General features: G+C 38.1%; 1 protein-coding gene across 1 annotated transcript in view; it reads left to right on the top strand.

The window, feature by feature from the left end:
* The window catches only part of LOC120533477 (zinc finger protein OZF-like), a 58,819-nt gene that overhangs the window by 2,655 nt on the left and 41,786 nt on the right, over positions 1-14,378 (top strand). The window contains exons 2-3 of the mRNA XM_039760393.1: positions 8,190-8,639; positions 11,438-12,002. Of these exons, the coding sequence (XP_039616327.1) occupies positions 8,228-8,639; positions 11,438-12,002 (977 nt within the window). The 5' untranslated portion in view covers positions 8,190-8,227. The remainder of the gene's footprint in view (positions 1-8,189; positions 8,640-11,437; positions 12,003-14,378) is intronic.

Raw genomic sequence — 14,378 nt, 5'->3', positions numbered from 1 at the left:
CTTTGTTCTGACTTAATTAAGACGGAGTAGACGGAAATAAAGGTTTATCCTTGTTCTTTGACATGATATAGGTAGGCACATTTGAGAAAGAAAAGGTGAAATCCTTAAATTACAGATGTTGTTATTCGATCAAGTATTGAAATATTTCATTTATTAATATTTTACAATATTTTGTGGAGCACAAAAGTAACGAGTTCACCACGAAGAAAAGACGCCGTCAGTAGCTTAACTAACTAAGGTGGTTGCATTTCGAATTCTGCGCGTAGCACAAACCCCGAGTTCGATCCGAATTAAAGACTCATCAAAATTAAGAATAATTTAAAACAATGATCTGGAGTGAAATCTTTATAACCAATTTGAAGTAAATAATTTTGAGAGATACTGTGGAAGGATCGTATAAGAGATCTGTTCGGGAATCACCCCCACTCAAAATCGCCATCAAAATGCGATGACTAATTGCAGACGGCAGCTCACGTATTTCAATTAATCCATCTTCTATTCATTGCCATTTGACGTCCATGAACCCCTCCATTGAATAAGGTGATAACAAACCCACTGTGGTAGATCAGGTTGAATTTGCTCTGCTGCACCAAACATTCAAAGGTGTCAATCCGGAGCACATCAGAGAGGCTGAGAGACATGGCGTAGATCAGTCACCGGCACACTGACACACACTTTTACTGCTGACATTGGTTGCACAACCATTTGCTCTGCTCTTTGCACACGAACTTGTTGCACTTATTACAGATGAATTTGGTTTTCTTGACCTTTGTTCTTGGACAAATGGAGCGTCTCTTGCGCTGTCCTGAATGGCGCTGGTGAGGGTGCCACTGGTAAAATGACCTGTTTGACATTTTGTGGTGTTTGCTACATATATTCCATGGAAGGTACTATGGGCTACTATCAGGTGACCAAAAGTGCAAATAAACATAAATACAAAATAAAAAGTAAGACACATAAACTAATTAATATGTGTCACATTGTTAGTAAGGTCTTACAAAAAAAAATACTTGAAAGGCAAGGTCATTAATCGTGATAGATTAAAAAAAAACATGGGTCAAAGAGGAGTGGAGTCACAGAGACCCCATGGTACCACAGCAGGGTTAAAGAGAGATCTACCTACCAGTTTCTTTATCCACTTTTATAACAAACATCTCTCCAAAATGAGTTGAGAAATTTACAATGAAAAAAATGATCAGTCAGCAGATTCTGTAGCCCCTTTGCAGACACACAAGCATCACTTACATCAGTGGACCCACTGGCATGGTGTTTTATTAATCGAGTATTAACTATTGTTAAACACAAGCATGAAGGTCCAGGTTGAGTTCACCAATGAAATGTCACAGAAGGATCAGTTTTCTGAATTAATAATCACCTTATAAACTTCTTATTATATTCATTGTCCAATATGTTAACTCCACTTATACAGCAGATATTAAACTAATCTAATGAAAAAGTGTCTACAGGGGTGTGATTGCTTAGACATCGGGGGTAAGGTCAAATACAATTTCATATTCCCTTACTGAAGAAAACTTTCCTATTTTTATCAATCAGAACAGTCAGTCACATGGTGATTCTAATCAATTCAAAGCTGAACAAATAAAACGTTTGCTTACATATTAATAGCATTTTATCTTCTTTATTGGTAAAATTTGTATTGTTATAGAGAGTGAGATAAAGCTGTGGGGAGAATAATTCTGTTTATACAGTAAACGCCAATTCATCAAAACTTGTTTATGAAAGGCAACCAAATTTTTACTTTTCTTTGAAGGGCACAAAAGAAGAAACTGACCCCCTAAATTTGCTAAAGTGAAATTGTGTTTGTAATTCAAATCACTAGAAGAATTTTTAACTAATCTAACACGGCTAATTATAACTGTGGTTTAGTGTGGAGAAGTCAAGGACATTAAGTCACCCATATCATATTGTTTTTTTAACACATCCTTTTTTTAAACTTTGACTCCTGTTGTTTCATATGCAATAAAAAAGGAATCTTCTCTAACCTCACAGAAAAATAATTATTAGCTTCTAATGACAAACAGACATCTGCTGTTTTTCATAACCCCACCGCTACACTGGGTGGGACTCTGACTTGAATAGACGGACCTCTGGTTAGCCAAGTAGTACGTCTCTTCAGGACTTTAGTGGTCCTTGACTTGTAGCTTGAAATAATATTATTTTTCATGTTGTTATGAATTTTATTGCCAAGATAAGACACAATGTCAGGTTCAGTACGTTCAACTAACATGACCTTTTCTCAAGGTAAAGAGCTCACATTTTATGATATAATTTAAGAGATTCTGAAACTTTGAAGATATTTTTCAAAAATAAAATTATATCAATAAGCTAATTGTACAGTTTAGATTTCACTAACCTTTTTAAAGAAGCTTTTGTTCAATCAAAATTTTAAGACTTTGAACACATAAGAGGAGAGCAACAGAGATGTCGGGTTTCCTTGACGGACGCCTCCTTTAACATTCAATCTGTGCGACATCCCATTGGCAAAGTGAACTGAACTATTGGTACTTGTAGAGAACGTGTTTTAATGATCTTGAGACAAAAGTACTTAAATAGATAAGGTAAGAATGAACAAAAAATTAAAGTGACTAGTGTCAAATGCAGTATAAAAATTAAAACATGTAGTGGGTCATCATCTTAACAATTATTATCAAAGATAAAGTCCATTGTGAGACTAATACAGTATATTTACTCTTTTTTTATAAAGTTATTATATTATTTTAGAGTTATTTATTCTCTATTAATGTCGTCTAAGGCTGCTTAATGCCATCTAGCCAAGACTGAAGCAGTAATTTTACAATAAGGTTTAAGCAGGGTGACTGGGCACCAGTTAGCAGTTATCTGAGTTTCTTTGCCAGACATCTCATTTTGTGCTTTGATATCTCGTCAGGTTTCTTTTCACAGCTAAATTCTAGTATTTGTTTATCAATAAATTCAATAAAAATGTGCACGTTCTTTACCATGTCAATAATCTGTTCTTCAGTTTCCACTATCTGCTACATCTTATTTTTAAAATTGTACTTTTATTTAAACATAATATTTGAAAATGTATTACTGGCTTGGAGAAAAGCCCGAGTGGAGTCACTGAGAACACCGTCACAGTAGGACTGATCTGAAAATCTCAAACACTCATTTCCATCATGTGTACAATCCGTCTACCCAAAACTAACAATACTCTTCTCATGATGTTCCCTATCGCCCCTTCATAAACTAAATAGGATGTCTTTATTATTAATCCTGTACATTAAAAGCAAGTTTAATCAAACAACGCTTTAAAGACAGTTGTTCCGTTTCAACATGTGTAGCTGAAATATGTGAAGATTTAATATCCTAACAGCATCATTTTAAAGCCTGTTGTTAAGTATCATCTAATTTTATGAGTCTACGGACTGAAGCTGTTCCATAAATTACAGTCATACATCTATTTCGGCTCCATTTGGGACCAGCCATTTTGTTACTTGTCAAATGGGCTGTATGTCTGTCACAAAGTGTACAGGTCATTGGAACTGAGGGTCTGTGGGTCTGGTGTGGGTCTCTTTTACACAAACGTTAACTGCTGGTATGTAGCTGCACAATCCCGTCTTTGCATCTCGGTGTACACTTGTTAGTTTCATTTGCTGATCATAACAAACCTTTGTGGATGGGTGAAAGACCAGAGGAAGATTCTATAAAGTGTTGGGGTGCCAGCCAGGTCTCCCCTTTCAATTGAAGTGGCAAATAGAGTTTAAGGCCTTGGGTGCTTATTTTGTTTTCTAACATAAATAGCCAGATATAGGCTGCTCCATACTGACGTGTCCATATTAGTGTTGTGCAGTGAACAAACAAACTACTTATGTTGTACTTGTCTTGGTATGGCCATGGCCTGCTTTGGCCATTTACTCTGTTTGGCTGGACTACACATTCTAGGGCAGGGGTGTCAAACGCTGGTCCTGAAGGGCCAGAGTGGTTGCAGGTTTTCATTCGAACCCTTTTTCTAATCAGCGAGCAGTTTTCACTACTAATGAACTCCTTTTCCCTTTATTTTAATAGCCCTGTTTTCAAGGATTCAGTCCTTTTGAATTGATTTGTTTCTTCATGAAATGGCAGCCAAACAGAAATGAGATGTGAAACGAGCCAACGGATGACCAGCTAAATCGATGCATCAAACTCCAGCCAAATTCACTCCAACCAGTTTCTTAATGAGAAGCAAATTTTGGCTGTTAATTACGCTCGTTATTTCATTCTATGGCTTCTTGTTGCACTCCTTCTGCCAAAGCAGATATTTCCAAAACTGTTGATTTTTTTTGTTCTTTTTTCTAAGAACACTGTCATGATGTTTTGGTGACCTGAGAGATCAACCTTAGTGAGGCCTTCACCTTTCTTTATTTTCAGATATTGTGTAATGGACACAGCTGAGCTGATCATGTGGTGGCTCGTTTTGTGTCTCATTATGGTTTGGCTGGTAATTAAGGAAAAAGACACAACTAAGGGGTCTGAGTCAAGTTAATTAAAACTAAGGGAAAAGGACTTAATTAGCAACATAAACAGGTCACTAATTAAGAAGATGGTTAGGATGAAAACCTGCAGCCACTGCAGCCCTCTGGGACCAAAATTTTGAAACCCGTGTTCTAGGGGGAATCCTGGCGGTGCCAGACTTCTTCCATTTCACAACTTTTGTGGCCAATCTGTTCCTGGAAACATCCAGAGCATTAGAAATGTTTTCATCCCCTTGCCTTGATCTGGACCACACCACAGTTTGATTGTAGAGGTCGACAGAGAGCTCCTTGGACATCATGGCTTAGATTTTGTCCTGACGTTCAGTGTGAATTGCGTGACCTTATATAAACAGGTACACACGGGCCTTTCTAAATGATGACCGTTCAAGTCAGTTTGTCACAGGTGGACTCCAATCACGTTCTCTACACGTCTCAAGGAGAATGAAAGCAAACCGGATGCACCAGAGCACACAAAGCAAATACTTCTACTGTAGAAATAAAAGATTTCAGTTTGTGAGTAATGAATTTGCAAACCTATTTGAAAATGCATTTTTACATTGTCATTGTGGTGTATTGAGTGTAGACTGATGGTCAAGGATGTCAAATGTATCAATTTAAAAATAAACATACAACACAATAAAGTGGGTAGAAGGGGAAAGACTCTGAATACTTGATGAAGCCACCATACAGTTTATACAAACTGCTTAATCCAATTTAAACAGCATACATTGAAGCCAGTTAATGAGTATTAATGAAGTTATTAACAATTTGAGGTTGTTGTTACCGCCTCACAGCTCCAGCAGTGTGAATTTGAACCTCAGTCTGTTTACATGTCCTTTGCAGTTTTCACTTGTGCCCCCTTGCTGTGTTTGTTTTGTTTGTTTTTTATTCTCCTATATTATAAAGATACACTGACAAATCTAACTGAGGTAATGTTGGATCAGTACAACATTTTTTATTTTGGTACCAATACCAGGTTTCAGACAACAGTGCTGGTACCAAATAAGGGTCACCCCTTACATACCACCGGACACTCTTAGCTAATCACCTGGCCTCTCTCCTCAAGTCAAAATCTTCTTTGATTCATTAGAATATTCATGAGGGTTGTTAATAATTGGTTGTTACTTGACTGGCTCCTCCTCTCAGGGTTACCCACAGCAGACTGGTCACTGTGGCACAAAAATCTCCAAATGGTGGAGCTCTAAGGGTAACAGAGACAGACAAGGTATCCACCACAGCAAGGTCACAATACTGGGAGCAGTTGGGATTTAGTACTGGGGTATGCATGAAACTATTCATGTTTTTTTTGCGTTTGTGGGCAACATTTACTTCTACAAGATGAAACCAGTGAACATGAAAGTTTGTCTTGAGATGTTAAAAACAGAGATGAAATTTATTTTTAATCATTTTAAAATAAATTCTGCAGACATTCATTAATACTCGCACTATGTAGCTACTGTCCTTCATCACTAAATCCCTTTTTCTAGACAGTTTTATTTGTAAACCATCTACAGTCGCCCAGTGCCTCTGTTATGTGTCAATCTTCATGAGTCTTTAACACTAGAATTACCAGAGTTTACGAAAAAACGTGTAGATCCGTCCCACCTTAAAACCGTTCTCACCTCTCCGCCAGTGTCCTTTGTCCTCTAAATGTGCCGATAAAGACAAGCTGCAAGCAACCGGCTATTCCATCCCCCACCGACTTAGAACGTGCACAAACTTCTCCCAGCTCATGCCTTGATTGATTATCTGGGACTGATGTGGAGTTTTAGAGTGGAAATAACAGATCGTTATTTGGAATACACGCATTTCATGTGTGTTCTGTTTCTACAGTAATCTGTGTAAACACATTGTTTAAACAGAAACTTTTTCATATTTTAGTAAGAAATGTTACAAAATGTAGGCATAAACTATAGAATGTGTGAAGCATGAAGTCCAAACATCAAATAAACCCTTTTAGAAAAGGTTCAAGAACGATATAACAGCTTCCATGGCTTAGCAGTAAGATTTGCTGACTCACAGCGGAGCAGGCCTGCTGTGCCTCAGAGATCTAAGTTTGATTCCCCACTGGGGAGATAGTGTTTATTTCTTTTTTTTTTTTTTTCTTTTTACCCTCTAACCGACATAAACTTTATAAATTGGTATGCACTGTCAGTTAATGAGATCGTTATATTTTCATGTCAGATGCTCCTTTTAAAATATTTTTTAACATTTCAGACTGCAATGAACAAGTGTCCTTATAAATGTTATTTTGAAGAGCCATAACACACAGACAGACAGAGCACTCCCTGCGTAACAGAGAGACAGACAGGCAAAGCAGTCACTAGATATATAAACAAACAGGGAAGGCACATGTACTGAAAGAAAAAAAGATCAACATGTGCGTTGATCCTGCTGCACTGAAGAAGCTCACACGCTGTTAACCCCCCCATCTGACTTTAAGTAACCACGCAAGAGCTAAGATTTACCTCTTCAGTGTTCACCAAGACAATCACAGCACCAGCTTTTAATCTCAATCAGCGAGATCTACCTCCTGAAACAAAGTAAACCCAAGATCATAAAATCAATTTAAAAACCACCACCACCACAAATGTTTACGTCTCCTGCCCCCTCAGTCAGTCCACACGGTCGGTGTCTTTCTCACAGCACAGTAATCCCCTCACACACTAAATGCTGCCCTCTTAAGTAATACCAGGAGAAGTCTCACCTCCACTCTGCGATGTCACCTGTGTGTCCACCTGCAACCAAACTCCCTAATTATTAAGCTGACCACCACGACCTCCCTCACTAACTGGCTCAAGTGACACACGTGTTGTACCAAAGTCACTCGTCAGAAAACATGTGCACCAATTTAAACAAACAGATTAAGCTAATCCAGTGTCTAGCAATAGATAGAATGGATTTTGTAGAACTTTATTTGTCCCAAGGTAGAAATTGGCTTTGTACAGAAGCTGTTTACAAAAATTAAAAATAGGTAGATCAATAAGTAAATAAACATACACACACACTTTGGTCTGAACACACACCGGAATGACTATGAAGCAAGAAAATACAAGAGAAAGAAAAGTTCTAAATTCACTGTCAGTCAGAATGAGACATTAGCAAACGTACTGCTGTTGGTATAAAGGAGCCCCCATAGTGTTTCTTAACACACTTATGAGGAATGGTTTGAAAGAACTCAATTTTTGTGTGTCAGAGAGAGTATGTGTAGCATTGTTCATAATGACCCTCTGTTTTCTTTTAATTCTCTTCTTAGCTTTGAACTCCAGGAGGTCCACGGTGCATCCCATAACTTAGCTTGCCCTTTTACCTTGTTCATTCAGTCGGCCTCTCCTGACTTTTCTGTTTCTTAACACAGTCCTGTGCCTCTACTTGTATAAACCTTCATCAACATAAACTGATAAGACAATTCTGGGATCCCAGCAGCACTGTTTGTTTAATTCAAGTAGTGAATACTGCTGACCCACAACTGTGTAAGATGGTCTTCTTGTTTCAGCCTGTTGGACCTTCAGTCCACTCCCTAGATTGTTTCACATCTGATAATTTGAAATGAAGAGCAATGATTTACTGTCAGCATGCTATGAACTGTCTGACTTTTAGAAACCTTAACAGAGAGGGTCTTGTAAAAGGACATTGAAGTGTCTTTAGGTATAAGTGATGAAGTTTTAATGAAGCTGGTTGCTGTTCTTTCTACAGAGACAAAGAAAAAGCTGCTGTTTTACTGGAACATCTCCATGGACGTGAAACAGGAGACCAGTGATGTGGACATGAAAATCATGGTTATTAAGGAGGAGGACTGTGAGTGGGAGTCCATCTATCCTAAACAGGAAAGTCTGAGCATCAAGAAGGAGAATAGTGAACTGCAGTCAGTGGGCATTCAAGAAGAAGGTGAAGAGAAGTCTCTCAATATTGAGACACATAACCATACAAATCTGAAGAGTATTGAGGAAGACAATTTTCATGATGGGTTTCGAGATGGAGTGTTGACCAGGTTAGACTCTTCTCAAAGTAGACACTGTTCATCTCCAGAGCCTTCTATCAATATGAAGTCTAAATCATTACATTCTGAACCAAAGAGGGCTGAGCAAACTACATGTGTTACAACTCCGGAAAATCAGCCACTGCCTACGACAAAGTCTGGGAAAAGTAAGTGTTAAATAAATTTTTGTGAGTTTGAGGTTTGGGATTTATGGACATTAAAGGTTGGGTCTTGTGGTTATTATAAGAAATGTTGAAATGGAGTAAAAAGACTGCATTTTGCTGTGTGTTTAAATGTAAGTTTGAGATTTCATCTATTGTAGTGTAAGGTTTAGCAATTTGCTATTCTTCCATTATTGTGACATTTAAGCATTCACAGTCCACTCCATGACCCTCCTGTCTTTGTCAATTGGTTGACCCTTTATTAGCAGTAATGATCTCCACCAGGCTTTTTTTTTGTAACTTTTTTATCCCATTCCTTCTGTCCAAACCTCTTCAGTTCCTTCATCCCTGGTACCTTCTTTCTGAGTAACCCTCAGCATCTTGTGTCTCCTATTGGCCATTCCAGAAAACCAGTTTCCTTATGTTGGATCAGTACTAATTCCAGATTCCAGCCTTTCTTTTAGATTTCTTCATGTGTTTTTGCTTATTGTTCTGTGTCATCACTCAACTTTTGATAAGCTTCTACTATCCTGATATTTTTCTGTCAGATTTCTTCATAATATTTTGAATTCAGTGTTCCCATGATCATCTCAAGCTTTTCAAGCCCAGAAGGAGCAAAGCAGCGTAAACAGTGATGCTGTCTTCAGCTCTTCACCTTGAGGTTTTAGTATCGATATCAAGTTCTCTCTTACCTCCAAAATAGTGTTTTGACCAAAAAGTTCAACTTTTGTCTTATTCATTTACAGAACATTGTCTTTTTTAGAACATTAAGGTGATCTTTTACAAGTTTTGAGATGTACAGTGATGCATTTGTTAGATAGCATTGATTTCATTGGTGCTACCCTTTCATAAACATCATTCTTATGCTTTCCTTCACATGGTCACATGAAAAATGACTTTGTAAAGTTCTGGAGATTTCTGCAGGCCCTTTGCTCTGCCTCTGTAAGTTCCTTTTCACATTTGCTGTCATGTTGTGATCTTTCCAGAATGCTCACTCCAGTGCTGAATATCCTCCATTTTAGTAGACAGTTTTACTTTCTATAGATTGATGGACTCCCAGGTCTTCCAAAATGCTTCTTTTTCATATTTTCCAGCTTTACACAGCTCTTCAGTTCTTCTAAGGTTCTTGTGACATCCGTTAAGAAGTATCTGGATGAAACATCAAACCTTTGGATTACACATTGAAGCACTGGATTGGAGAAACAACTTAGACGGACATGCTCACATCATTTTTGTATTAAAAAGTGAAAAAAAGTTGAGTTTTCTGTGCTGCTTCTGTGTAAGAGTGAATTAAATAAGACCTTTGCTCCTAAAAATAAGCAAAGGTAATTGAGCCTTACTCGGACCTTTTAGGTTTGTGGGGCTGAGGGTGGATAAAGCTTTTGCAGTAGCCACCAAGTCAGTGTCTTGGCGAAAAACAGGCAAGAGCAACTGTGATTCCTTACTAGAAAGAAGTTACACATTTTACATGTGATGCAGGATGGATTCAAAGAAATTAATAAAAACTCTGCAGTGGGTAAATAAGAAGGTAACAAAAGATGCTGCAAGGGGGGAAAAAAAACAACTGAATAAGTCATATTAGACGAATAACCCCAATGCTCACGAACATTTGAGAGCAACCATTAAGAAAAATATTAGTATCTCTAAAAGACAGAGAGAAATATTGCAGATAAGGCAAAGTCAAGAGTAAAAGAACAGTCATTACATGTATCTCTGTACCATCTTGGGTATACCATCTCATACAGATGGGATGACGTGGCTCAGGGTGACTGAGAGATTCTTTACCAGTCAGACAGTTCACACTGAAAAGCCGCCATCGCCAAATAACTCACAGCTGTTAAGACTTGTAAGAGATCAGAGATCGTGTGATTTCTGCATGATGGTCTCTGTAATGAAGGCTGCAGTTCAGCACACAATTCAAAGAGGATGACAGTAGAGAGTCTCAATCAGCTTAGAATTCAGTCATAATCATGAGCCAAAATGTCATTGAGATGCATCAACACTCACTCATCGTGTAGCCTGTCAAACATCAGAATGTGAAATGTGCAGTGAAATGAGATTTTCTATTCAGTTCTTCTTTTTGCCACCTGGAGTTGCTAAAATGCCAACACCACAAATGTCTGCATAGGACTTATGAATGCTTAAACCTTGCAATAACTTTCAGCCAATTTTCACGGCAAGTTCCTGTTTTATAAATCCTGTCTTTTGGATAAGAAATGGCTTACTTGCAGATTGTGTGATTTCTGTGTCTCTGTAATGAAGGCACATGTTCAGCGCACACTTGAAAGAGGATGACAGTAGGGAGTCTAAATCAGCTTAGAATTCAGTCACGATCATGAGCCAGAAAATCAATGTGATCCCTGAAAATTCACTTCTTGATTAGCCTTATTAACATCAGAGTGCAAAATGTGAATAAAATGAGATTTTCTTTTCAGTTTGTTTTTCCACATAGAGGTGCTAAAATGCCAACACCAAAAATGTCTGCAAAGGACTTAGAAATGCTCAAAACTTGCCATAACTTTAAACTAATTTTTTGGTTTTATAAATCCTAACTTTAACGCAAGAAACGGCTTGCACGTTTCCAAGCAAAAGGAAGTTTTATACATGCAGCCCTGGTGAGTAGCAGTAATAGTGGATGCAAAATTAAATTAAATGTCTTTCCATGTACAACTAAGGTTTTATAATTGCTTATCAAAGATTTTTCTCTAATTTCAACTATCATGCATTTAATGTGAGTTAATGTTAATAATAGGGCAGTGGATTGATAATAAGCTGTTTGTTTTTTTCTTTTAAACTTTATACAGGAAACAAACGTCACTTCTGTTTGGAATGTGGCAAAGGATTCTCTGGCAGGAGTGCTCTTCAGATCCACACTAGAGTTCACACCGGAGAGAAGCCATATTGCTGTAATGAATGTGGCAGACAGTTCTCTTACAGGAACAGTTTTCAAATCCACACAAGAATTCACACTGGAGAAAAGCCATATTGCTGTGTGGAATGTGGCAAAAAATTCTGTCACACGACTTCGCTGCAGAGACATACAACAATTCACACTGGAGAGAAGCCATATTCCTGTAATGAATGTGGGAAACAGTTTTCAGGAAGAGGCCACCTTCAGAAACACGCTAGAGTTCACAATGGAGAGAAGCCGTATTGCTGTAATGAATGTGGTAAACTGTTTTCACAAATAGGCAATCTTCAGAGACACACTAGAGTTCACACGAGAGAGAAACCGTATATCTGTAATGAATGTGGTAAACAGTTTTCACAAAATAGCAATCTTCAGAACCACACTAGAGTTCACACAGGAGAGAAGCCGTATTGTTGTAATGAGTGTGGGAAACTGTTTTCACAAATAGGAAATCTTCAGTCACACACTAGAGTTCACACCGGAATGAAAACAGTAAGAGTTCAAAAATCAGTTCAGAAAAACAAGCACGCTGCAGGACTTATGAGTGAAGTTCACTCCTGGTCTGAAAAAACAGGAAACCAAACTATTGGTGAGAAATTAATCCCAGAGAGAAACCATGTTGGTGTCTAGAATGTGGGAAACAATTCTGTCAGAGCAGTACTCTTCAGAGATGCACCGGAACTCCCACAGAAGAGAAGTACAAATGAACAGTCCTGACTAAAGAGTGAGGTTCACTCCTGCCTGGACAGTAAACACATGTAACTGACTGGAATCCATCCTACTTTGGGATGTGTCAGAAACAAGTCAATATAGAGGAGAAACGGAAGTTTATTTCCTTTTCCCTTTCCCAAAAACTATGACTTACCCCCCACAGCATCCACCAAACCTCTGTAGAGTGTAACATTCATTCCGTACTACAACATATAGTTGATATGCTACTGACTTTTTGGGAAGTTCATAACTAAATGCTTCAAAAAATGACAAAAGACAGAATAAGCTTTGTTACACGCACACACCAAGAAAATTTGGAGAAATTAATCTCAACAGAAGCCATATTGCAGTTCTGGCTCTCCCAAACCAAAATCTCCTGGGCCACAAAATAATTCCAATCTGGGTGCCACCTCCTGACACCTCGATGAGTACGTTAGAAGACACAGAAGTCAAAACAGACTGGCATGAATACTTAAGTCTTTGTGCGCTGAACTCTTATTGGGTAAAACTAAAGGATACATTTCTTTTCCCACCCAAAAAAGTTTTTCAGAGAGCTTTTTAAATGTACTAGCAAAGTTAACCTGTCAAAGACATGCTTTAGAATGAATTTCATATGTCAAGACTGATAGGCACTGACAGTGTGTCACCATGAAGAAGTCACTTCACCTGCCTGTGCTAATAGTGGAAAAACGAAAGAAATGTAAGAAATTGTGTCTCAAATGTTGTAAGTCACCTTGGCATCAGTCAAATAATTCTAATAATAATTGTCATGAAGATTAATAAAGTCATGCCCTTGACCAGTAGGGGTTTACTTACAGTGTACTTTCTTGGTGGTTGTTGTAAATTGTTTGTTGCTTTGAATAAATTACAAAATACTGGAATTCACCAGTTTGTCATCTCCAGTCATCTGACTGTGACTTTTGCATTCAGCTTTCTGTTTTTTGAACCCTGTGAATTAGCACATTTTTCAGAGGTCCCTGAAACCTCTCTTTTACGTGGTCCTTTGAGACAGAAGCTAAACCGACCAACCTGAAAATAAAGTGGACAAAGCAGTGAGTATGGAGCAGCCTAACCTCATCTCTAGTGAACTGAGCATCAATGCGAAAGAGATCACCTGGCCTGACATCCCCACATTCAGTCAAACCCCATCTCACACAACATAGACAACCCGTCAGCAGGTGATACTAAATTCTTTCGGCAAAAGCCACTAAGAGACAACAGGCCACTGAGAGCACAAATGTTATATGGTAATCTGATAGCAGTCACTGGATATCGTATCTTTGATTGCTGGTACAACAAATAGTTCTGAGCAGACGTCAGCCTCAGCACCAACTGTGGTCATCGCTGCTCTTGTGAAAAGAATGTAGATAAATGCCACCTAAACGTCACTGAGAGATTAAAACTGAATACTAATAAAATAAAACAAGCTCTAACTTTTACAAGTAGCCATAATTTACACCAGGTGTTACAGATTCAAATTAAATGTACAGTATGTTTTTATTGTATCTCTCTATTATAGAAGAAAATGTTGACACATGACTATTGCCAAGAGATTTCTTCAAGCCCTCCTCTCAACCATTTACAGTTAACATAACCCGGTCCTCTCACCTCTGATTCGTATGAATTCTTTTGTCAGACACAGTTCCTAGTTAACTCTATTATGCATATGTAACAATTCACATGAAAATAAAAATCTCTTTAAATTGTACATCCACTTCCCCATACGCGAGTGGCAGATACGTGAAGTGGCTAGCGTGGAGTGTCCGCCCAGGGCTTGACAAGCGAACAGGGGTCAGAGCCCCCTAGTTATGGTAATAATAATAGCAGCAGCTCAATATTTGGAGCGCCGATACTCAAGCACGCTACTTTTGATAATAAGGCAGCAGTTCTTACCTCTGCACCATTCAAGAATACACATTAATTTCCTATCAAATGACATTTGAGCTTGGGCTTTTAACTCATTGACTGCAACATGTAAATCAATTTTTTTTTTTGTTTAAATTCTTGAATAAAAGCGCATGTGTTCATTTGATATTTGGACTAAAGTCTTCACACATTATACACTTCACGTCTTTATTAGTATAACATGGGAAAACGTTTCTGCTTTAGGTATGAGTTCAGCA

This window comes from Polypterus senegalus, chromosome 8, assembly GCF_016835505.1.
Source record: "Polypterus senegalus isolate Bchr_013 chromosome 8, ASM1683550v1, whole genome shotgun sequence".
NCBI classification, from domain to species: Eukaryota; Metazoa; Chordata; class Cladistia; order Polypteriformes; family Polypteridae; genus Polypterus; species Polypterus senegalus.
Note: the sequence above shows the minus strand (reverse complement) of the source record. Positions and strands in the feature narration are given on the sequence as shown.